We start from the raw sequence: 26,021 nt of genomic DNA, 5'->3' as shown, positions 1-26,021 counted from the left end.
ATAGGTGATTTGCATTATTCTGATTTAGAGGTTAGCTAATGTCAAGCAAATCACCTGCCCAGGGGCCCAGGAAATAACTGATAGGGATTGTCTAAATTATGTGCATGCCTTTATGTTGCTGTCATCTGTGAAAACAAGGATTGTTTTTGACTCTTCAGCTTTTCTTGGGTATTCATAGATCAATACTTATTTCATTTAAGTCCTGACAAAATGTTAAAATGCCTCAGAATACTGCAGAGCACATACTATACGAAATCCATGGCAAGTGAAGTTGATGTGCAGTTCTTTTTTCCAGGTGCATGCTAAACACTGTGGATGGTCCATCTGACACAGTAGAAGACTATCTGTGTGATCCTGAAGATATGCCACTTGGTGCTAGAAAATGCACGCTGCCATGTCCTGAGGACTGTGTTATGTCTGAATGGGGATCGTGGTCTCAGTGCTCTTTGGTAAGAAGTATACTGAAGTGCCACATTTATAGTTTTGGGAGGATACCTTAAAAGTATATGTATGATGTGTTTTGCAAAGATGCTGAACTGATTACACCTGTAAATATGTAAAGATAGTGTCATCTTTAGGGTTGTTTTGTGTTGGCCGCAAATGAAGTGTGGCAATACTTTCCATTAAGCTAAATTCTTCCAGAACACAGACTAAAATGTGCCCAGTAGTCACTCTTCCTACCCTTCTGTGGGTGCCTTCTGTGTGGTGGAATAGCTGTGGCAGTGGCTTGTGAGTTTGTCTTTGAGCCTAGCTCTGAGCCTCTGCATAGCAGCACAGTCACTGAACTGAAAATGTCACTATCCTGATACGAGTGACAAAGTCTGCAGATCAAGACTGAGTGTAGAAAAATAATTTTGGGTCTCCTCTCCCCTTCCTTCCTGACAGGAATTTCAAAAAGAAATGTCAAAAAAAAAAACAAACAAAAAACCCAAAGAAACCCGAAAAACCCCCAAACAAACCACCAAAAAGTGCTTCAGGACTTCTGAGAGGCTTTGGTGCACTACATTATAGCATTTGGAAAGTGAGCATCTCAATATCCTGTTTATGAGTGAAATACTTCCAAAGTACTAATACTGAAATATGCATTGGTTAGGAAAATAGAATGGTGTTACCAAGTTAGGTTAAAGAAAAGGGTTTCTCTTATACATTAGCAGGAACCTGTTATTTTATATTTGTGTTTTGTGAAGGGATTATTTAAAAGGTTGTTGTATTGCTGCATAAAGAGGTATCAGGGTGCCAAAATATTTAAGCTGTTTCCAAACTTACTTTCAAGCCATGCAATGGAAGTAGTGTCCGTGAAAGGTCAGCTGAATGCCTTAGACAACCAGATGATGGAAAGCCTTGTCCTGCTGCCACCGAGACAGAAACCTGCACTTTGAACAAGAACTGCTACCACTATGACTACAATGTGACAGGTATTTGTGTTATAGTGACAGCCTGGGACCACATCTTACAGATCATTTCCATTCACCTTACAAGATGGATTTTTCTGCTTTCCATTCTTACCCAGATGCAGCTGTGGAACTTGTACTGAAAGCTGATTCAAGCTGTTTGATCCAGATAAAATATTAAATTGAGAGTTTGCGTGTGAAATGTGCACACTGTAACTCCAGCAAACGTATTACTCATATCGTTTTGTGATTTACTAAAAATCCATGCAGACAAAACCAAGTATGCACTTTTCAGGAAGGTACCATGACATTCACTATTTGCAGTAAATGTCACTGTTTCCAAAAACGTGCAGCAGCTGGGCTCCGTGAGCCTTTGCATGTGTAAAAGTTGCTTGTGAGGGTTGTTTTAGGCCATCAGAATTAGGTGGGAGACTGGATCATTATGAATTCTATCTGAAAGTCTGCAATGCTAATGAGTGCCTCCTTTGCAGACTGGAGCACGTGTCAGCTCAGCGAGAAGGCTGTCTGTGGCAGCGGTATCAAAACGCGGATGCTCGATTGCGTTCGCAGTGATGGCAAATCGGTTGACCTGAAATACTGTGAAGAGGTGAGTGGGTACCTGTGAGAAAGCTCCCTTCTAATTGTGCTAATTAATACTGAGCCAACTGAGCTGTATGGCATCTTCACCAGATGTTTTGCAACACTATTCATGGATTGTTAAGTACCTCTGAAATGAACCGAGCCATCAACTGATTTTTATACTATTTCCTTTGGTTACTTTTAAGTGCCTCTGTGAACATATGCTAATTATTATGTCCTGAAGGAAATTACTTAGAAACAATAATTAATAAAGTAGAATAAAGGTAATAAATCTCAATCAGAATACTAATCATAATTCTAATTTGATACAACTTCTGCATGGAGTCTTGGACACCTGCCAGTATCAATCATTTACTCAATGTGTTGGAAAATATTTCTCACGTGTCATTCTGCAGCTGGGCTGAATGCTAACTTCTTGTATCCAGCTGTGTGATGCAAAAAATACCCAAACTAGTGTGAAACAATGGGCAGCATGAATGTAATATTAAGTAGGCACGTATAAGGAGAACTAGCTAGTAGACAGGAACCCTTAAGTTTTGAAAGAGCCATTTTGCAAATGTTCAAACAAACCTCCAGTTTGACAGCACGGGTTTCCTGACATTTTGTGTGTCAGTCCTAGTGCTTTCAATTGTATGGAGTATGTAGAATGAAAAAAAACATGAAAAACCAAAAAAAAACCCAAAAAAAACCCCCAGTACTACTTTAAGGGCAATTCTACACACATTTCTGATGGAAAGTAACTGCACTCGTTTCAGCTGCCATTCCCCCACCACCATGACATCAGAAATAAAATAACTGGCAATGGGGGACAAAGGGGGAAAGGCCCCCATAGCAATTTCGGCACCAACAGCTTTTCTGCAGGACCCTTCTGGCAACTAGCTACTCTCAGGATGTGCCCATAGAAGTGGAGGGAGTCAGGAAACTCATCATTTATTTTGGACTATAATTTTGTAATGGTGTATCTGACCTATTTAAACTTCTCCTATCTCCTCCAACATCCTGGATTCCTGAATCAATAAGTTCTTATCAAAGGCAGAGAATTTTGGCTGAGACTTACTTCTGTCCCATGTTTCTCCTTTCCTCATAGTTCTTGGGTTTCTAATAAAATCTAATAATTTCAAAGAATCATAAAATGGTTAGGGTTCGAAGGGTTCTTAAAGATCATCACCCTAAAGATCAAAACCCCTTCTGTGGGCAGGGTCACCCGTCACTCTAGTATTTTGCTGAAAGCCTCCTCCAAATTGGCCTTGTGAACACTCCCAGGAATGGGACAGCCACAAAAATTAGGTCTCAAGAAAAAACTCAGGGTATGACTACCCTAAGTCATACCAGAAAGTTACTATGAAGTTAATAAGGCAGTGCTTTTATAATGTTTTAATGTGTTAGAAAAGAAAAGGAATGTCTGTAATTTCTAAGAGGTTGCAATATTGAGTAATTAATACCCACACATGATGTAAAATATCCATCCAAATAAATATTTCAACAGAAAGAAATACGATTTATTTGATTTTATGGGAAAATATATTTCTTCTACTATAAAGCCAAGAAATTATTCCTGTTAAGCAAAGATTTAAAACAACATTTAGAATTGATTACATTTTACACTGAAATCTCATTTCAGAAAACCTCTGGAGTTTTCCTGCATTTAAGAAATGAAAGTTTATTATTCAGAAGAATAATGGATAATCACTGCAGTGATGTCCTGGATTTATCAACAGATCATATAGAGACACATCTTGTAGAAAGCTCTGATCCACTCCCTAGTCACACAGTTAAGACTATTTGTTGAATTATGGATGTGTAAGCAGCGATCCAACAAGGTCAAAGGCTGATCCAATAACTGAGGAGTAAAACCTGTTAACCTGATTAACAGGAAAGCCAAGCTGTTCAGATCTTAACAGACCCTTCACTCTCAAGATGTGAAAGCCAACTCTGTGACCTTGCAGGTCATGAGAGGAGAGCATTCAAGAAATTATCAAAATGTGAATACATACCGTACACTTCTTGCTAATGATCCTTCAGGGTGGGGGTTTCCACTGTGTTTTTGCATTATAAGTGCAGTGCAGAAATATTAATGCAAAATAATAAGTGCAGTGCAGAAATAATAAGGTGCATGTGGTTGGAAAAGTTGTTGAATAGAAGAAATATGAAGTAATTTTGTAATGACCTAGTTAATGAATTTTCTCTGGGCTATCATAAAACTTTGTACTAGATGTATGAGTAAAGACTTGCTTAATTTATGTGTAGGTACATTTACTGAATTATGTTTCTTGTTATTATATGCAAAGAAGAGAGCTCATAATAAATAAACACACACTGATCCCTAAGAAATTAAGACTCATTATTGCAGTGAGTTTCTATATTATATATAGTTCAAGAAAGCAATAAAGCCAAATATAAAAAAAAACCCTTCATGCTGAATTTTGTCTATAACCATCTCCAGGTAGGAGCATCAGCAGAGTTAAATGCTAACATTCCATCTGAGCCCCTGTGTTGTGATTTCCTTATGTGTCCATATGATCTTGTGTTTATTTGAGTTGATCAGCTAAAGAAGGTAACCAGTCATCCTGATTACTGCCAAGATAAAACAATTTCCAGAGCTTATTTCCAAGTCCTGGTTATGTTAATGTAGTTCTCTTCAAACTCTCAAAGCATAGTAATACCTGGATTACTTGGTTTCTACTTATGACAAGAAATTGACTTCTCTTTCTTTGAATATTTAAAAATCAAATCACCTAAAGCAAGCTGATCCTGTTCATAGTCCTTTTTATAGACTTATTTTCATTCATTTACCATTAATTAAAAATGAGAAAAGCCTGGAAACCAGCAGTTGTGTCTGCATTAAAGCTGGTTTATTTGTGAATAGTCTGCTTGTCAGATTACATGATTAACCTCCAGCAGCAGAGTTTAATCTTTGGTGCCAAACATTCCCATAAATGAGTACAGATACTTTGTGTGGATCACAGGATTTAAGGAGCATGCTGGTGTGGCAGCCTGCTGCCCCTGGCATGTGTGACCAGAAGCACAGAGTGCACAGGGGTGGCTTTCAGTACTTGACGTTGTTGAGTCAGAAACCACAGCTCACCCAGAACAAAAGCTTTAGGGTCAGGGAGCTAATGAACGCTTTTTCAAATATTTTCTAAGCTCTTCAAGTTGAACTGTGATTCATTAGTTCAAGGAAGGAGAGGGATGAGAAAGGAATATGTGAATACTATTGAACTGCAACCTGTCGGTTGTTCCCAGATTTATTTAAGCAGCACTTCAGTATCTAAGACATGCAAATAGGAGGTCACTGTGGGTAATCTGGCCTTCAGCTTTCTCCTCTTCACTCTTAATATCTTTCTTGGGCTTTCCCCTCTTGAGCTGCTAAAGTCCAGCTGAGAAGACCAGTCTTGAAAGAGAGCAGTCATGTTTCTATAATTGGCAGGAATAAATTCAGCAGACTGTAAAGCCTTTGCTCAGAAAGTTTGACCCAAATTTGAACTTCAAAGAGGGTTCTCTAGCTTCCTAATCATCCAAATTCCAGATTATCCAAAGGTTTCAGGTGTTGTCTGTGTGTGATAGCTGTATAATCAAGGCTATACTGAACCACTGAGAAAAGCCAAGAACTCATTCTTTGATGTATAAAAGCAGAGGTCTAAACCCTCATCTGTCTCAATAAATGGTACTGTAAATGCAAATTTAAAACTTGGTGAGTCTATCAGGAGGAGATATTTTCAGATATTTTCATAAACTACTTGTGGTAGTTTATTTATGGAGGGCATGTTAATATTGTGCCTAATCATTGCTCTATGCTTGTGTTTAGTAGGAAAGAGTGGGTTTATCTCCTTTTTAAAGTCTTAAATGCTGGTTTTATATCATTAACTTTTACAGTCATTAAAATTAATAGGTTTTGAAATGTCTAGTTTGCTTTTTTTTTTAAACTAGGTGGAGATTTTTTCTAGTTAAAGATATACACAACTGCCTAGGTTTCTGAAATGCCTCAATGATGATCAAGGTCTGCTGGTGAGGTCCAGTGAACAGGACAGTCCTTTGTGTAGATCTGTTAATGTTGGCAGGACTGATTTTCTTTCACACTTTAGATCATACACCCTATAACTGACCTACCCTTTTAACTCAGCTGTGCAGGATTCAGGTGCTATTATGCTAAAATTTTTGCCATCAGTCACATTTCATTTTACTTCATGTATTCCCATATGTGTTAGTGAGAATATCCTTTTTTTGCATGGATGGGGAAAATCTGGAGCGTGTGAGTTTATAAGAACATAGAAATGGCTGTCCAGGATCAGACCAAAGGAGCATGTAGCTGTTGGGCCATGTCCTGAACATGATTAGAAAACTCTTCCTTCCCCAGGGTGGAGTGTTAGGCTGAATCACACCTGGGGAAAAACACAGAACAGAATATATTTTTGGGAAAACTTGACTCTTGAGATAAATTTCTCTGTCCCCTTCTCTCGGACTCCTCCAGAAACTAGAGCTTTTACTTTTTGGATGTTAGAGGATTCTGGTTTTTTTGCAAAGTTTTTCAGAAAAAAAATGAAAATATGTATATTTTTGGAAAAATCATTGTCAGTATCATGTCAATATCTTTGTATGGACAGCATGATGAATAGAATAGAATAGAATAGAATAGAATAGAATAGAATAGAATAGAATAGAATAGAATAGAATAGAATTAGTTAGGAATGAGTAAGAAGCACAGACATACAAGAGTTTCCACCTACTCCTTTCACAGCTTCCACCTGTTTTCAGCTCTTGAACTGCATTTGCCTGATGGGTTTTCTATGTGTTTAAACCTCCAGATTTCTCTTCCGTTAACTTGTTCAGTCTCTCTTGAGCTCCTGTAAACTTTCAGCATCTACAACATCATTTGTATATCTAGTACATGTTCATCCTCCTGCTTTTGCTAGTTTTGAACTTGGCTTCTAGTATCCCTTCAATTCACTTATTAATAGCTGTTCAGTATTTTTGCATTCCTCTTTCAAAATACTTCATGAATGATTTTGGCCTTCACCTGTTGTAAAAAGTAATAGTGTAGAGATTAAGCCCTCCATTTATGGGTTCTAGTTTAGAAAATGATTGATGAAAATGGGATTTATGCATGTACATGAAGATCAGTATATGCATTAGGACTGTCTTGAGGTGAGAATTTTAAATGTCTTAGTTACTTTACTTTTTACCTTGCACTGATGATGCAGGCCTGGAGTTTTGTGCTAATCATTAAACATTTTCTTTCAGCTTGGTTTGGAAAAGACATGGCAAATGAATATGTCCTGTGTGGTGGAATGTCCTGTGAACTGTCAGCTCTCTGACTGGTCTGCTTGGTCTGAGTGCTCTCAAACATGTGGCCTTACAGGTCAGTACATACCTTTGGCATATATTAAAGACTGAGACTTCCTCTTTCAGTTTATATAAGTATTTGAAATAGAAACTGTATCTCAGTGAAGCTGGGTAGCATATCAGTCAAGGTAGAAGAGGAGATAACTGTGGGAAAGGCCTATTGCATTTTAATTTTCTTTGGGCCTTAGTGAAGAATCTTCCCTTTTCTGCAAAATCTGCATGTAATGTTTCCCACACAGACAGTGACAGAAAGTTGCAAGTTCTTGTTTGCTGGAATCAGACAATTATGGGACACATGTTTCTGTGTTAACTGAGGGAAGAACTGCATGCTGCCCTCTTCTAGCAGCAAGCCCCAGATGAGGAGCAGGAGTCTCCACTGAAATGTACAAATATGCTGTACATTCAAAAAGAATATTTTTCTTCAGGCTTCTGAACTAGGAAATTACTGCTTTTGTTTGCTGTTACAGGGGCAATCCTAACCAGGCATCCTTTTGCTCTTCTTACACTACAAACAAATGACAGAATATAAAGTGCCTGACTTGGAAAATATGAACCCATTTAACAGACAAGAGCCAACAGATCAGCTTTATAATTCAATTTGTCAAATCTGGAAAAAAATGCTTTATTCAAACACAATACTTTTCAGCAGATAGAACCATCTTGAGGAATAAATCAGTCTAACCACTTTGTTGTTAGTTATATTGCTGGATTTTGTTACAGGAAAAATGATCAGAAGAAGGACCATAAATCAGCCCTTTCAGGGTGATGGGAGACCTTGTCCTTCTCAGATGGAGCAATTCAAACCCTGTCCAGTAAAACCTTGTTATCGATGGCAGTATGGTCAATGGTCTACATGCAAAGTCGAGGTAAAAGCTGTATGGGACTTATAAGTTATGGAAAGTGTGGATTGAGGCATATTTGTGATATGCCTGGATACCTCCTTATCAACTCTTTAAACAATTTGCTTCCACCTCTCTTACATAAAAAATAAAGTTTGTTGTTTTCCTTAGATTTCATATTTATCAATAGATGCAACATTGTCTTACAGATATTCAGAGTATAAATGTAAACTTTGGTACCTGAGCAGCATCTTTGCTAATAATTTAAATACTTCAATTGTAAAAGAATATCAGCAGAAATATATTCACATATTAGAAGAGATCTTCACTTGACATTCTGCTCTGGTTACAATTCAAAGGCATAATTAGCTCTGTAATTTAAGGAGCAAGTAAGAGTGACCAGAAATTTTGGGTTGGGGTATTTTTTGTTTCAGAAGTAATGAACCATGTCTTCTCTTTTTTGTGTCCTTTTTCTCCTTATTGGAATGAATAAGTAGTTGAGCAAAAATAATAGGAGATAGAGTGACATGTAACTCAGATCAAGTCTTTTGGCACTTTCTTCTGTTCAGTATTAATCAATAAATGTTTCCTTCTGTAGGATGCTCAATGTGGAGAGGGAACACGAGTGAGGAACATCTCCTGTGTGGTTTATGATGGATCCATTGAAGATGTTGGCAAAGTAGTAGATGAGGAATTCTGTGGAGAAATAGAGCCTATTATAGATGGTGACAAGAAGATAATACTTGAGGAAACCTGCACTTTCCCTTGTCCAGGTAACAAAGCTGTTCAAATAGATGTTGCATTTCAAGATTGCTTGGGTGTCATTATAGCTATTAGGGCCTAGCATTAGCCACAGGCAATTAAATCTTTTTCATCTGCTTTACTGATTGGATTCATCTATCAAATGACCAACAGAATTACTTTTTAGGAGTGGCTTCATGATAATCAATCAATTAGAAAAAATACTAGATTTTAAATTTATAAAAGACATGATCTCTCTGTCATAGATTGTATCTAAGACATTTTTATTTTTTTTTCACAAAATCCATTGAAATAAAACCTGTATTTAACTCTATAAGAAAGGGTGTTGGTTTGCAGATAAATATTAGTGTTAAGTGTGTAGACTATGTAACAGCTTTATTAATACTTTTACCAGTGGCTAAATACTTGATGCCTTTTATGGGTGTCTAAGGAAGATAAGCTAAGATCTCTTATTTTTTCCTTTAGAGGTTTTATTCCAAATGAAACTAAAGTTTTGATCTCTGAGAAAACATGAGTACCTCCAGTTGTTTAGCTCTCTGGATGTGACATGCTCTGTCATTGCCTTTGTGAACTGAATCTAAAGGAGCTGTTTTGAATGATCACGTCCATGATGCTCATACTGAGAAGGATTAAGAGCATATAAGAGCTGTTTAATTTCCAGTAAAAACACTCCAGTTCATTCCAAACACTTACTTGTAGAATTTGAAGTATATTGCTGTTTTTCAATAGCTATTAATGATGAACCTTCAGAAGAGGTGATAAACTCCTTCAGATCTAATGTAGCTGTTGTTTCATACCAGTACTCTATTTTCATTCTCTTGAAATTCTCCTCTTTCCCAGAGATTTTTTCCCAGTTCATTTCAGACTGGACTGAAGGTAAAGTTGTCTCAATAAATAGAAATTAATAAGAAATTGAGAGATTTCCATCACTGCTTTGTACATTGCATTCCAATTGCATAATTTTTATGTATTTTTACTTCTTAATTGGAAACTGGAAGAATACAGAGACTATAGTTATGTTTTCATATTAGTGAATTTTATAAAAAAAGTATAGTGGCTTACTGATTGCTTTAAAAATTTTGCTGAGCAGGGACCTGTTCTTCAACAATCTCACATTTAGCCAGCAAGAATAACTGCCTTATGGGGATGTGCTAATGATACGCTCCAGCTAATGTTTCCAAAAATCACTACTTGTTTTCGTATTATGTATACATCAGTTCGTCAATTATTCATTTCCTTGCATGCTTTCCTAAGGTTGGCAAATAAAATTCCTTCATTAATCAGGCATCTGGTCAACACAGTACTGATTATATCTGTCATCAGTATAATGCAAGGTAGCATGAATTTTTAATGGCTTTCTCTCTGAAATAATGAGAAGTAAGAGGTTTATTTATGAGTTTGTGCTCAGTCTAGTCCCATTTTCAACTGCAGTTTTAACAAAATGGTTTCTTTGTGTTGTGTCTCAGATCTTCCTTAAATGTTCTGAAGCTGATTGTGCTAATTAGTGTCATTAGTATCATTTTATTTTTCATTTTTACACTACAGAATTCTACAGGTCTATTAGCCTAGCAAGAACATAGTCTGTTGAAATAGCAAGAACAGACATTTTAATCATGTTCTCATTTCCCTTTCTTGCAAAGGATGTTCCATCAGTTGCTTCTATGTCTATTTAGAGAAAGATAAGCAATAATTAATCTTCTTAATACTAGACAATGTTTTCTAAGATCAAAGATGAATTTAAAAAAATATGTAAATATAGTATAAGACATAAAATACACAATATCTTAAAATGTACAAAAATCTAGACATTGGGTAGAGCATTGCAAAGAGATTCATAATGAGGGTGATCTCATGGGACTGCTACAAGAAAGTAAAACTGCTTTAGAACAAATGGGCCCTTGTACAATCTTTATAATATTTTCTACGACACAGACATTCAGAGACTATCAAAATGTTATGATTTCTATACTATGAGTCAAGTTTAAAAAGAGGAATGAAAGGAACTAAAAAGAAGGAAAATGAAGAAACTTTACTTGGATATTTTGAAGACATATTCAGTGTAAAAAACTCTTTACATACACTGATCATTTTATAAAACTGCTCTTTGACAGGGGACTGTTACTTGAGAGAGTGGTCAGAATGGAGCCTTTGCCAACTAACCTGTTTTAATGGTGAGGATCTTGGTTTTGGAGGAGTACAAGTCCGATCTAGAGCAGTGATCATTCAGGACTTAGAGAATCAACATCTCTGTCCAGAACAGGCTTTGGAAACAAGACCATGCAATGGTAAGCACCAAAATATACTTCAGTCTGGTTCCTGTAAGAAAAAATACAGAACAACCATAATTTTGTTTTCTTTCTGTTCATAGTAGCGATTTTAGGCAAATGGAAATTTGATAAACAGAAATGCACTTGAATTGTTGTTTTCCATAGATCATCCATAAAGAGAAAAACTTTCAAGTGCTAACTATCATATGCTACTCCTCTAGAATTATTCTTTTTTAATGATATTTCCTTTTATATGGGACAAAGAGTTTCCCTATACACTTAGTAACATTAACAAAAATAAATCTCTGAGTTTTGATTCATAACCAGATTTAGGTTTCTTTTCACCCTTTGAATTGTTGATTGCATGACCATATCATTAAAATAGCTCACCCATGCTTACCACTGCTAGTAGACAAATTGTCTTAGAAAAGCAGTTTTCTGTATCAACTTGGCCATTCAGACGCTGGATCAGACAAAAAGGAATTTTATATTTATGATAGAGAGCTAAGGTGTAGAAGGACTCAATGATTCCAGATATCCCAGACCATATGAGATATGCACAGAAGAGCTGAGACATGAAGCCAGAAGCAGCCCAAGCCACTTCACCAAGCACTGGAGCACTGGCTGAAGCTCAGTGTCACCAGGAAAGGAACCTGACCCCTAAATGAGTTTTGCACAACAGATGGGCCACAACCATTATGAGCTTATTGGAAACATTTCTTGTACCCATTTACTGCATTAGGCTTGCTCATAATCCTAGTTAGTGTCTCAGACGCATCTGGTCTATTCTCCATGTGTCCAGTAAGTGCCGAGACCCTGGGAGCTCCACATGTGTGGTTCAGTGCTGGATGAAGGAGAAAGGAGCATACTTAACAGCTATACAAGCCATTAATCATAATGAGTGTGGCCACAAAATGAGTATGGTCAGCTGATGAGTGTGGCTGCTCTAAAACCTTGTCATTAAATGTCTTGAAATGTGAATGTTCTCTGTGCAGATGGGCAATGCTACGAGTACAAGTGGATGGCTAGCCCATGGAAGGGATCTTCTCGGACTGTGTGGTGCCAAAGGTCAGATGGTTTAAATGTCACAGGTAACTACTCATTTTATATACACAAAAAAAAATCTGGAAAATGGGTGGATAATGAGTTTTCCCAACAAACCAAAAAAACCCCCCCCCGCCCTTCCAGGGTATGAATCAAAATCATCATTTTGCATATTAAAGATGTTGTTTGTTTTCTAGAATCATGCTGCATGTAATGCTTATGGTAAATATAAATATTGTCTTATGTAGTGGACCTGAAATGTTTTACATTGTATATGTTTGGGGTTTTTTTTACCATAGGCATCTTTGCACTTCTAAATGTAGGGTTTCAAATTTCAGGCCTTAAACAAATGAAATTTTTATGTGTTACAGGTCATTTCAGTGCCGATACAAAGGCAGAGAAAGTTGCACAGCTTGATAATATCATCCATATATGATATATCGCCTTAAAGTTACAAAATATAAAATTTTCATAAATGTGCTAGTATGAGTTTATTTCTTTACTTCGATGCCATAAATCTGTATCAAGTTACATAATGGACTGCTATGGGATGTTGTGACTTTTTGTGCAAGCCAAAGCACAAAAAGCATGAATTAGGAACTACTGAGATCTCAGAAGAAAACTTTCATATGAATCTATTTATATGGATTTATATATTGGCAATAGGGATTCATTTAAGCAAAGAGTTATGCATTTATTTAAATAATTTTTGTGTCAAGACCAAGTGATAGTAAAAGAATCCCAGAGACTGTAAAAATATCCTCAATGCCAGCTGTTGTAAGGTCAGTCATAGCAGAGGGGCTGTTATTTATTGCCACCACAATACTTATTCATGGTGGAGTCCACCACTACTGTGTGTTGTGACAGTAGAAATGAAATATTTGTGTTATTTTTACAAGGTGTTGAAATAATAGCTCAAAGTCTCTTGCAACCTTGTGGTGTAGGACTATTAAGACACCATCTTGTTCACAAGAATTGCAACAGGTTTTGCACCTTGATTGCTTCCTGCTTAGCTAAGATGTTTCTATGGTAAGTAAAACTATAAGAGAGAATTCTCATTGAGATTAATGTAGGATATTATCTATGAAAGGTCCTATAGGATTTGGAGTAAATACCATCTTGGAGATTACGGCTCTGAGATGTTAAAATCAGAGTATATTCATAAATCACAGTCAAATTAACATAATAATTTATTCTGATGTGATTGAATACAACCTTGTGATAAATTTTAGGAAGGACAAAAGTATGACTCTGTATTATTGGCAGATTTTTCATAATGGGATCTCCAAGGCAGACAAACCTCAGACCTATATTGTATCACGTTTTTTTCAAAGTTTGTTTGTACGTGACTTTAAGCTGTGATAAATCTCTGATTTGAAAGGAAGACTAATGGAATATTCCAGAACATGCAATCACTGGGCTCTGTTGCAACCCTACCCATGCAACACAAAACTATATTTTTTATATGTTTCTGTTAAATGCAAAAATATAGTTTTAATGGATTTTATGATAGTTTTCAAACGCAGTACTTCTATTGTACTAATAGAGGGAACTTCTCTACATTAAATGCACAGTAGTGAACCAGATTTTAATTTGCATTTGTACATTTTCTGAAAGGGTTTTGTATAAACTACAGTATTTATTAGTTCATTCATGTGGTTCACACACATACACAATTAATTTAGATTGAGATCACCTATTTTGATTCAGAAGCAACCCATATCTTCTATTACTGTGTCTTGTCAGCCTTATTCTTGCACATTTGGATTCAACATAGTGTATTTTAATTCAGACATTATTAAATGATTGTTGTGAGTGCTGTTGGTATTTTAAGGTCTTTTTCTATTTACTTGCTTGCATAATATCACCGTCCTGAATAGTTCTTTTTTACTTGAAGGTGTTATTTCCCATGGGCGATGAGGCAACTCTTTCCTTCTGCTTCCTTGGATGACTGATATTTTATTACATAGATTCCCACAGGCATGTGATTTGTATGCTAGGATGTATGATTTTATTTTCTGGGGGTGGGGAAAACTTATGGCAACCAGCAGGGTTTCCTTTATTCTTCACCAGCCATCCCGTTAACACTTGGATCTGCGTAACCACAACTAACTGCATCCGCTATGGTTGTGACCAACCTCAGCTATCAGGATTTCATCATCATATCCCACCAGTATAAAAATGGTATTCATTTTGGAGATGCATAATAAGTTTTCCTGTAGCAGAAAAAATTTTAAACAATATGATTCACACCCCTCTTCTATAAGCTAAAATGAAACAGGTAAATTCAAACTGATTCTAAATGTATTTTAAAGTCATTCTGGCTGAAGTGATAGTGAAATCCCGATGGTGTGTACTGGTCCATAACAATAACTGCACTATATATAAAGCTGTATAAATGAAAAATAGGCCTGTATAAAAGGGAAAAGACTGAAACCCACATTATCATCAGTATTGTAATATTCAGTACATGCTTTACTGATAAATCTGCTTTCCTTTGTAAAGTCTCAGACTAACATGAAGCCTTGATTCATAAAGACATGTGTAAAAGTGACCCAGTAGCAGCAGAAAACAGGTATCCTTTCATAAACAGGATGAGCAACTTGTTTTCAGTTCAACAAGAAGAGATATAAATAAAAAAGGTGGTTTTATTTCTATTGTGACCACAATTTCAATACGTAAGTCATAAGGAGGGCCCTAGAGAACCAAGTATGTTTCCTTGAGAACAACAAAGCATTTAAATTGGTTTTCTGGGCAATCCAAAAAAAGGGGAAAACAAAAGGCTCCATTGCCAAATATTAGTTCTCTAAAATGCACATGGAATTAAATACATTTGCTGTATCCTTACTCTACATATAAGAAAACACTTGATTCCAATTATACCCTCAAAAAGAAGGACTCTTACATTCAAATTAGCAGCCAGATTGTCATCCATGATATACTGCAGCAAGTAATTTCATCAGTGGTGAGGTATTACCATGTGAAAATATGATTTTCTGTCCTACAGGGGGCTGTTTAGTGATGCGCCAACCAGATGCTGACAGGTCATGTAACCCACCGTGCAGCCAACCCCACGCTTACTGCAGTGAGGTATGTGCTACTGCATTGGAGCATAGAGCACCCCCATGAGGCCTTCCCACACATCTCTTGATTACAAAGATTATGCCAACAAAAAGTATTTTCAGTGATTTTACAAGTCACAACTGTGTTAAAACCCACCTCGCACCATTTTCTACCTTTCAATTAGATGTTAAATAGCTGATATGGTATGAACTTGCATAAAAATATACAAAGAGGTTACTCTGCTGGCTAGCACTCATCAAAACAGTCTTATCTTCCAGTCATCCATGTTGCTATGCTTTAAGCCTCACAGAAAACCTTGTTTTTCCACTACACCTTGTAAAACACTTGTTCCCTGCAGACTAGGACATGCAGTTGTGAAGACGGATACACTGAAGTGATGTCCTCCGATGGCACACTCCAGCAGTGCACTCTCATCCCAGTGGTGGTCATCCCCACCATGGAGGACAAAAAGGGAGATGTGAAAACCAGTCGAGCTGTGAACCCTACCCAGCCTTCCAGTAACCAGACAGGACGAGGAAGGACCTGGTTTCTGCAGCCTTTTGGGCCAGGTGAAGTCATGCAATGAGCAGTTCTTAGCGCTAAGCACTGCTGCAGGGTCTGGCTTTCATATTTCTGTATACCTAGGAAGACCACAAGAACCCTTGACTGTTCATTTAAGAACGCAGACGTACTCTCACTGAAAACAAAGGAAGAGACACAGTAAACACCTAGCCCTCTCACTACCCATCAATATATTTGGTGAAATCTTATATTGCAGATTTCCTTTTAGTCACTCTACCTGTTAAAAGTCACAGAAGCTATTTGAAATGTGACTGTGAGTTTGCTGCAAAGGTGCAAGCCGGTTTATTAAATTGTGGTGTCTTAACCAATAATTCTCTTGACAGAGGAATGAAAGGATAGCACTGAAGAATGCAAATAGTAAAGGCTTCTTAAAATTTGCAGACATAGCACAAATTGTAGGAAAATAATTGGTATAGGTATGCTAATGCTTTTCTGACATATCCATACTTAAACTAATTCATGTTAGTCAAATGCTAACCATATTACTGATATTTAACAGAGGCCTGCTCTAAGTCTCTATGAGCAGTATTTTCTTTTATGATGGACCATGTTCTTTAGAGCTGAGCAAAATCTTACATGCAAGAGTGATGTAAAATATAAGTTATTTAATAAAAAATACTTCATAAAGTCCATCATGTAATCAGATGTCAGTAAATATTTTTAGTCTTACTAAATCTTTGGATAAAAAAATTAATTATTCACATAAGAGATATGTTACTTGTTCAAAATATTATTAATATGGAAGACGGGAATTGGTTATCATCTTAAGTGTCTCTTAAGTCACATAGGGCTAAATATACTAATATACTTGTGTATTAGTGTGGTCATTTATTTCTAAAGGGTTTTTTTATGTTTTTAATTGCAGAATTGAAAGCAATATCTTTACATGCATAATCCATAAGGTATTTCCAGTTGAGATTTATAAAAATATTTCTAATATGCAGATTAAATAATGTTTGGGCTAGAAATTAGAAATACTTATATTAGATCCCATTAGTCCTACTAGTATTTACTATTATTTGTACTTTGATACCTGCAATACTTTGATATTATATTTGATACCTGCAATAAAATGGTCCTTACTCCAAGTACTTTAATCAAAAATAAAAAATAGAAAATCAAAATTTCTGGTCCTCTTTTTAAAGACAGCATCTCACCAAATATGTTATCATTTACTCATTTTAACTAATCCATCCTGAAAATGCCAGAGGGCATGTTGTAGCACGCAGAGTGATAGCAATAAGCAAATATCAGATAGTCACCCTCAACAGTTTAGGAATACGAATGCTCATGTGAGCTCATGGAGCAAGGTACATTTGAGAAACTTCATGAAAACTCACCAATTTGATGTAATTTGAGTTGGGGAGGAGACCTAGCTCAGTTCAGATAATCTTAAACATACTCAACAGAATGAATACTTTATGCAGTGAAGTTATGAGCAAATACGAGAGAAAGTGAATATTTTCCAATTCTGATGAGATTTAGGCTTGATTGTTTTATTTCAGGATTGGATATCTATTGGAAGGGTTGGGGTTTACTCTGGCATGATTATTTTTTTCCTCACAGTTTCTAAGTCTAGATCTAAAATAGGTCTTTTGTTTTCTTCCACAAATTACATTGCAGTTCCAGAAAAGAAGGTATTAAAGCTGTCCTCTTCAAATATCTGGGCTGAGGTATTACCACAAAAAGATGAATCTGAGATTCCAATTCCCTTGCATACTTAGAAATAATCTGTCCAGAGAGAATTCAGAAAGCCTGAGTCAGAGGTCAGTAGTTGCATAATAGGAATGACCTCATTAGCAGAATTCCTTGCTTTGACAAAAACAAATAAATCTGTATACAAGACATTGCCAGCCTTTTTTTCAAGGAGATGTTACTATTTTAAAAGAAGCCAACCTGAAAAAAACCTAAGCCTCTTACATTTACCAATGGAAATAAGCCAAGGAGAGAGGAAACTAACCTATTTAGCAGTACTAAAGTCTGAATTCTTCTCATTGACATTATTGTATCATAGGTTATGTCAGGTCAAATCTACTGTTCCATTAATCTTTAATGGATCAGTTATTTCAGTTATGTCAGTTATTATCAGTTATAATGTTTCATTAGGTTGATTAAGGTAATGAAGGTAAAATGTTCTGATATTGATTAGTCTGGAACAACTTGTCCACAAGACAGCAAGACTTTGCATCACTGCAGAGCAGAAGGCCTGAGCTTAACTGCATGGCAATGGAGAGCACTACTGTATAACCAAGCAATCTTAGTCTAACTTCTGTTAATATTATTGTGGAAATGAAAACTGCATTGATGGTGTCTTTTGGTTCTGAAGAGCTAACAAGAAGCACTAAGTGTTTGGTCAGGAAAATTTTAGCTGTATTCTTTACATTGAAAATACACACAACTTGTACCACTTGAATATGAAATAATTCAGTTTTATAAAGGTGATTTTTTTTGTTGTCAAGGAGATGCAACAAGGCTAGCTAATCCCTGGAAAACAATGCTAGTAAAAAGCCATTTAGAAATTTGAAAAATGAGTTGGATAAAACTAGTGTCTCAAAAAGCATGCACTCCTTTCGTTGTGATATGATCACTTGGGGGCAGGGCAAAACCCCACTGACAAAGCCACATCATTTTCCTCTTCCTTTTTCTGAGGCAAGAAGGAGAGTGGTATGTATGCCCAAATCTCCAGGGACATGTCCAAAATACAAACTGCACAGGCTGCACATAAATACAGTCCTTATCAACAGACAGTTGTTTTATTTAGGAGCATGGGCTAGGGGTTTTTTGTGTATTTTCACCTTGTAAGGGGAAGCTATTTATGACAGCAAAACTTGCATTTAGTAGGGAAAGAAATTTCAAAATTTTGCTACTTTATGCAGTAGTAAAATTTGTGTATGTGCAGCTAAGGGATGGATGACGTACAGCATGCTAAGGGCATTTAAAAACATACAAGTAAATAGGAACAAGAATTAAAATAACAGACAGATTGCTTTACCAGAGCTAGAATAGAAAGTGATACTAAATGAGTCCCAGGCTGATGCACTGCCCTGTGATCACACTGAGGGATTGCTCACTACCAGAGGGCCCCAAAGCTGAGGTTCTGGGTCTCTCACCTGCTGCCTCTGCCCCAGATCTCAGTTCCATTTGAATTATCCTGACTCCAACTGAAAAGCAGAGCACAGAGAAGTCATTGCTCAATTATTTAACAATATTTACTCTGATTAAACTGTAATTTCTAGTCAAGACATTTATTTTGGATTATTAAAGTATTTCTATGCTATATCAGAACTAATAATTCAACTAGACTAACTCAAACACTACTGACTAACATTCATTCCTTTTAGATGGGAGGCTGAAGACCTGGGTTTATGGTGTAGCTGCCGGTGCATTTGTTTTACTCATCTTTATTGTTTCTATGATCTATCTAGCCTGGTGAGTTCTTTAATTATTTATAAGAAAACAGTCCCCTCACAGACTGTAATGAAAATGTTTACATCTGCTGCTGTAGAAACTGCAGACACTTCTGTGAACTGCAGTGTTTAATTTGCCTTGTCCTTTTGTCCAGACTCAGGTTAGCAGTTTCTGGTTGCACTCTAGATGATGGATCACCACATACTCTTCTGAATGTATAAGAACTTACAAACATGGGGTAGCTTAGTGTACAGCTCATTTTTGCTCAGTTTATCTTGGTTGTTATATACAATGTCCAGAATAATTTTATTGTGTCTGTATCAAAAAATGCTGAGAGAAATAGCAGCAAGGACATTGAGTAACCAGAAAAATCATATTTTATATCTGACAAGATATGGAGATACAGAACCAGAAAAAAATCTGAAAGCTTTCTCATCTTTTTAATACATGAAAGAATTCTTTTTTGAGCAAGTCACCTTTGAGAATGTGCTCCCTGAAGTTTTCTAGGTCCTGCTAGGAATTTCTGATCCAGATGACAGTGCAGGTGAAAGGTGAGGGAAGTGTGGTCATATACATCAGGCTCTTGACTGTACTGCATTAGTAGGTGTTTGGGGAGCTTCTGGGTATGTTTGCCATTCAGTAAACTTTGCCCAAAACCTCACTTCTGTCTAGGTAATATAAAAATTCATTTGGGTTTTTTTTCTTGTTTTTTGTTTGATTCATTGTTTTTTGTGGGTTTCATTGTTTTGTTGTTTGTTTTGGTTTTGTTGTTGTGCTTTGTTTGTTTGGGTTTTCTTTGTGGTCTTTCTGTTTTGGTTAGTTGGTTGGTTTTTTGGGGAGTGGGGCTTGAGGAAAAGGAAATCCATTAGCATTCAACAACTGCAGATTATTTGGACTGGAACCTGTGGCTAGTCATTGTAACAAAAAGTTTCATATAAAAGATTCAGATTTGAGCAGCCTAAGTGACATGGCTTAAATAAGATTTTGGACAAGACTGAGGATGCACAGGCCTGATTTAAAGAAATGTTACATTGTGGTCTAAAAGAAGATTAGTGCTAAAGCATGGATAAACATTCATTTTCCTTTGACCTGGTAATTTTTTAAAACTTTATCAAATGGATTGGAAATACTGCTGGATTAAATTCTAATTCAAGGCTAGAAAAGGAATGTTATGGCAAACAACTATACCTCTGCTATTAATGACTGGTTTGATTATAACATATAGAAGTAATTGTAGGCATTCCAGCAAGTATAATGAGATAAAACCAATCAAAGGGCATTTGATTCTTTCCTGTGGAAACCCTTGATGTGTCAAGAGCAGTTTAATATTTGAGTCACGTAATTTAAAAGAACCTGATTGCAGCTTTGATTCATGACCAAATATTGCATGGCAGGCTCTGAATTCTTCTGAAAACTGGGTGATGTTGCAGGAGTACCTGCCAAGGATTTCATCAAGTCACATCAGCATCATAACAGCTTGTTTCTGAACAACTGAGCTTTCAATTAGATATTGCTTTGGGTTGATTAAGGGATAATTAGTGTTCCCAGTGAAGGTTTTAGGGTTATAGCTTTTATAAACAAACAACTGAATGTATTATCAGCATGCTCACCTTCATTTAAGACTTTTGTACGTTATTAGTTGCTTTTTCTATTTACAAATTATCTTATCGTTTCAGCAAAAAGCCAAAGAAGCCCCAGAGAAGGCAGAACAACCGACTGAAACCTTTAACCTTGGCTTATGATGGAGACGCAGACATGTAAACTACAACTTCTCGTGGTGACAAATGGAGTTTAAGCTATAGGAATGAAGTCAGAAGGTGTCCAAAGCCACAGGGATTTTCTATGGAGTGGATTAAGTGTTTTGAAATTTTCTTTTTTGTAACTGCACCATAGATAAAGAAGGATGGATTTCATAATGCCTACTGATATTCAAGGTATTATTGCTTTACTTTAGACCATCAGCACCGAGAAATCAGGCAGAATCACATTAATAGACACTGCAGTTGGAGATTTGTGGTGTTTCCTCAGTCTTAGAACTGAGCACCACTTCTGCCTCCAGAATACTGTATCTGACATAGTATTAACACTTGGAAGCCCCTGCATCATTAACCAAGTATAATCAGTACGCATGAGGAGTTTGTACCAAGCTGTCTACGACTCTTTATATTCAAACATAACATATATACTTGGTTGAACCATATGTATTACTCTATCAGATTATATATGTGATGAAGAGCATTTTAGTGCTTAGTACAATATTAACTTTTAACTGGGATTAATCCACTGAGCAAGTTCAACAGTTTGCCAGTTGATGATAACTTGTGTTAACCTGCATTTCAGAGGGCAATGACTCACTTGCAAAATTCTGTCCTGTTACCACTCCAAATTATAAAGGCCTCATGTGTACATCCAGAGAGGAGGCATTCTCAGATTCACTATTTTCTAGTGGTTGGTGTCTGGAAAAAATACCTGCTGTAAATGTTACAATACGTTTCTACTTTCTCTAACTCAAACTGTTGCCTGCATCTTTTTTGCTACATGTAAGGCAAATTTTTGCACTATATTAGTGCAGCATGATATGCACTTAACTAGTATTGCCATAGAAACTGCCTCTTTTCAGAAAGGATAATGATGTATCTTGTGCAAGGAGTGTCAAGCAGACAGGTCTTGAATCCTGAAGAGAGTAGTGTTCAGTTTGGACTGCGACGGGATGGAATCAGCTACGACGTTTGCTGTACACACACCGTTCCCCATCACAGCAGCCACTTGTACTCTACACCATGGCAGTAATACAAGTGTCTGGTTTCTTGCCCCATCTACCTATACTGGTATAGATTGTCCTGCTGGTTTCTAATTGTACTTTGAAGGCTGTTTATGACTAGATTTTTTATATTTGTTAACTTTGTTAGAAAAAAAAAAGAAAAGAAAAAGAAAAGTGGTTGCCCTGTAATCCTGAGTGACATACTTCTTGTCTAAAAAGGTGTTTTGATTGTTCAACTAAAATAAAATGGTTTTACTTTTTTTCCTTCTGTTAATGAGAGCTCTTTCACTGTTACTGGCAGTGCAATACTCAGAGATGTTTTGTCTTTTCTAATTAGGATATTTCAATAGACTCTTTTAATTATTCAGTTAAAATCCTGAGTGTACTGGCAAGTAAACAATAAGATCAGTAGTTCTACCATTTTAATACTCATGACTTTTAAAAAAACTCTGGCAGTATGAAAACTCACTGTTAACCTCTTCCATGCTTATGGCTTTTCAGTGTTAGGCTTCCAAGATGGAGCTCATTGACTTGCCACTCATGTGACATGGCTGTTACGGATGTGCTCCATGACCTGAGAAGGGTTATTCTCCTCAAATGGCTTCTGTGTGCAGCCGGAACGTACAAGTGACTGTGCCACTACTAAGCAATACAAAACTTTATCAGGCAACCTCTCAAAAAGAATTGTTACATAAAGTTCAATATTAGGTTCTCAGGTCTTTTTTATAACCTAAACCACTTCTGCCTACTCATCACTCTATTTGCTCAAGAAGCACCAGTTTTTGCACACTGAGTGAAACTAACTTTGCAAACTTTGGCCCAGATCCACTGAAATCAATGGCAAGACTCTCATGGACATCATATCTGTTCTTAAAAATACAAACCTTTGTTCTATGTAGAATAATTCTTGAAACCAATGAGCATTTTGTGGATATTCAAGAGAGATTATGGTCCCACTTTAACTTCGCTGCCATATTACCAGTGTGATGTTACTGCATCAAGAAAATTACCTTCATCCCACTGTGTAGGTTTTCCCCAAATGGGAATGATGAGCAGAGGAACAATGGTAATAATATTTGGTGCAGGTTTAATTTCTCATTTTATACCTTGATCCAGCTGCAGCTGATGAAGTTTCATGGCCGCCTGCCACAGCAGTGGTTCATTCATATATGTGTTTCAGGACTGGAGTATTCAGTCTTACATCACTTTATAAAGGTCCACTGCAAAAATACAAATATTGATAATTTTAATTTTCAGCATTCTTGAGTAGAAAACAAGAAAAAACTGCTTGGTTCCTCTTTTGTCAGACACCAAAAAAAGCCCATGGAAAAATGATAAAGTATTAAAGAACAATAAATACATGTGAAAACAGATTTTATAATGATTTCTGGTTTTTTAATAGTCTGATTCTGTGTTGTTGAATAGTTTTGAACCAAGAAGGCTTTGAGGGAACAGGGTTTCTTTCATTGGCAATGAGTCATCTTTATTTATGACACTGGCTGGTCTTAGCAGGAGCTGTTGCCGAGTTCTTGCCTTGAAGAATTTTATGTCCTAAATCTAAGTATTTAATAACTTAAAGGTATGACATCTCCTTTTCCTTACCACATTAAATGGATAAACAGAGAGATATGAGGGGATTTTAAGTCTGTTTGGCCTTTGCAATCCATGCAAGTATTTTAGTATGTGTTACATTTTATATCTGATCAGTGAATATCTGGTGCCCATCTGCATCATACTAGGGCTGCATTTAAAATCTAGAGTGTGTTTTTATTATTATTTTTTCTATACAAAACAAAGTGCATGGAAATTTGAAGCCAGAGTGGCTTCCCTCATTATCAAGAAAAAGAGACTAGGCTGTAAGGAAGGCTGAAATTTTAGGTAAATCTAAATGTTGCAAAGGTGATTAAGCCCTCTAGCATTGAAATTGAAGTAAATAATATGTGAATTATCAATATAGAATGAAAAGCAATTTGCTTTAAAAATCAGAGTGCTTCTACAAATCCAGTGCCTAAAGCAGCCACTACTGTAGATTATTAGTTTGTGAAAGTAATGTTTCCAGTGATCAAATAAACCATTCAGAAAATAGCAAAGTAGGTATTTTCCTGTTGATGTGGTGGTTTATATTTTTCTTTTAAAAACTGTAGTTTCTAGCTTACTGTGTCTGCTTTGAGTCCTGGAGCAATTCCTTTTTGAAGCTTTGATGCAACTGCACAAGCCTGTTTATATTTGGTATAAAGCATCAATTTTGAAACCCCCTTCCTCCCGCCAAAATGTAATAAAATTTTTTTCCAATCTTACAATTTGAAGAAAGCAATTTAAAAAGTCTATGTGTAAATCACTGTAAAATATATCTTGAATTAAATGGAAATCTGTCTTTTTACCTTTATGTAAATCGTTAAGAGTTAAGAGTTTATTTTGCCTAACTTAATTTACTTGAATATTTATTTTGTAGAACGAGGAGGCAGCTGTCTGAGGAATGTTTACTTTTTTTTTTGGTTAATGTTAATTTGTAAATTGTGTAATGCATTTTTATTTTTTAAATTATGTACATTTCTTTTTTAATGCACAAAATGTTTACGTACAACTACTACTGCAAATTTGTGTATATTGTCACTAAGCTTTATTCAGTTAATACAGATGATGGGAAAATGTAACAAGTCTTACATTTTCATCTGGGTTATTTTTACATAACTGATGTATTGCTGACAATAAATATAAACACAAAATCATTTAATGTCTTTTTTTAATAAATGTAGTATTCTATGCTGGGATAGAGTAACAATAAAAGCCAGATCCCTAAAATATGACCATCTTTTAAATAGTCTCTTCTTTTTTCTGAAAGGCATTAGCAAACATATTCTTGTTAAAAATTAGTCTTTCTATTTAAAAAGAAAAATACTTTCTGATGCTATGGTAACAATCAAGTCTGTTGCTACAGTCCTAGCTGACCTGGAAATTTACAAAACATATTTTGTCAAGTGATAAATATCCAATAAATGAAATTGTAAAAAATAACCTTTTCTTCCTTGCCACTTTTATATCAGAAAAAACAACCTGTCTGTAGAAAATAAGGGGTCAATCAAGATCTCACTAAAAGACACCTATTCACTTCAAGTCAAGCTGAATCTCTCACTGTCCCTACACAAGAAGAAAAAGAACAAAAGAAGTCACTTTGCACTTTTTCATGATTGCTCATATTCAATCTCTGTGCTCTCCCAAATGCAATTCTTTTCATGTCCAGTTCTGCTGTGTAATTTTCACAGCATATCATGGGGGTTTTTCCTGTTTCAGTAGCTATTACCTCCCCAGTAACCTTTCCAAGCAAACCCCTAAAAGATTTAAACACAATTTTGAGAGCACACAACTCTGATTTTCAAGGCATTTCAGGATTTTCACAAGTAATTCCCACCTACCTTTTCTCCTGCTGGAATCCACAGAAAAACCGCAGAAGCATTGATCTTCAATTCCCACCTAAAACATAATAGATGAATAGAGGAATTTCAAGATCATTTAAATGTGTTTAATTCAATACAGGCAAAAATTCTGTAACCAGTTAAAAAACATCTGAGAAGAAAATTTAAATTCTCATTTAAATTTAGAGAATTAGTTGTGATATAATGAAGATGATAGAGTCTTCACATTCAGTAAAGAAAATGTGGTAGGATTTTGGCAACTGTTTGCAAGACTTTTGAATTAATGGGAAAGAGTAATTTTTATTTTAAAAAGAATCCCAAAACATTAGAGGAGAGTATGATTTTCTAGTACAAGTGTGATGAAAGAACATGAAGTGAGAGGTAAATCAAGAGACTTAGATAAGCTTTGCAAATGTTTTAACCTTCTAGTAATGTGAAAACCTACAATATTGGAGAACCCAGAAGATCTAGAAAATTATCCTGCTGAAACAGAAGTGAATTTAAGCAGCTTGAGCTACTTGGCATCACTATCAGTTTAGCTACAGAAAATG

At 36.1% G+C, this 26,021-nt stretch overlaps 1 protein-coding gene across 1 annotated transcript in view; it reads left to right on the top strand.

The window, feature by feature from the left end:
- The window catches only part of THSD7A (thrombospondin type 1 domain containing 7A), a 254,351-nt gene extending 229,279 nt beyond the window's left edge, over positions 1-25,072 (top strand). The window contains exons 19-30 of the mRNA XM_054514269.1: positions 296-449; positions 1,274-1,415; positions 1,883-1,998; positions 7,230-7,347; positions 8,052-8,197; positions 8,769-8,943; positions 11,044-11,217; positions 12,195-12,290; positions 15,251-15,333; positions 15,665-15,875; positions 19,230-19,317; positions 20,973-25,072. Coding sequence (XP_054370244.1) covers positions 296-449; positions 1,274-1,415; positions 1,883-1,998; positions 7,230-7,347; positions 8,052-8,197; positions 8,769-8,943; positions 11,044-11,217; positions 12,195-12,290; positions 15,251-15,333; positions 15,665-15,875; positions 19,230-19,317; positions 20,973-21,057 — 1,588 coding nt within the window. The 3' untranslated portion in view covers positions 21,058-25,072. The remainder of the gene's footprint in view (positions 1-295; positions 450-1,273; positions 1,416-1,882; positions 1,999-7,229; positions 7,348-8,051; positions 8,198-8,768; positions 8,944-11,043; positions 11,218-12,194; positions 12,291-15,250; positions 15,334-15,664; positions 15,876-19,229; positions 19,318-20,972) is intronic.
- The last annotated feature ends 949 nt before the right edge of the window (positions 25,073-26,021 follow it).

The sequence above is a fragment of the Molothrus ater genome, chromosome 1, assembly GCF_012460135.2.
Source record: "Molothrus ater isolate BHLD 08-10-18 breed brown headed cowbird chromosome 1, BPBGC_Mater_1.1, whole genome shotgun sequence".
Classification (NCBI taxonomy): Eukaryota; Metazoa; Chordata; class Aves; order Passeriformes; family Icteridae; genus Molothrus; species Molothrus ater.
The sequence above is the reverse complement of the archived record's forward strand: the minus strand, read 5'-3'. Positions and strand labels throughout refer to the sequence as shown.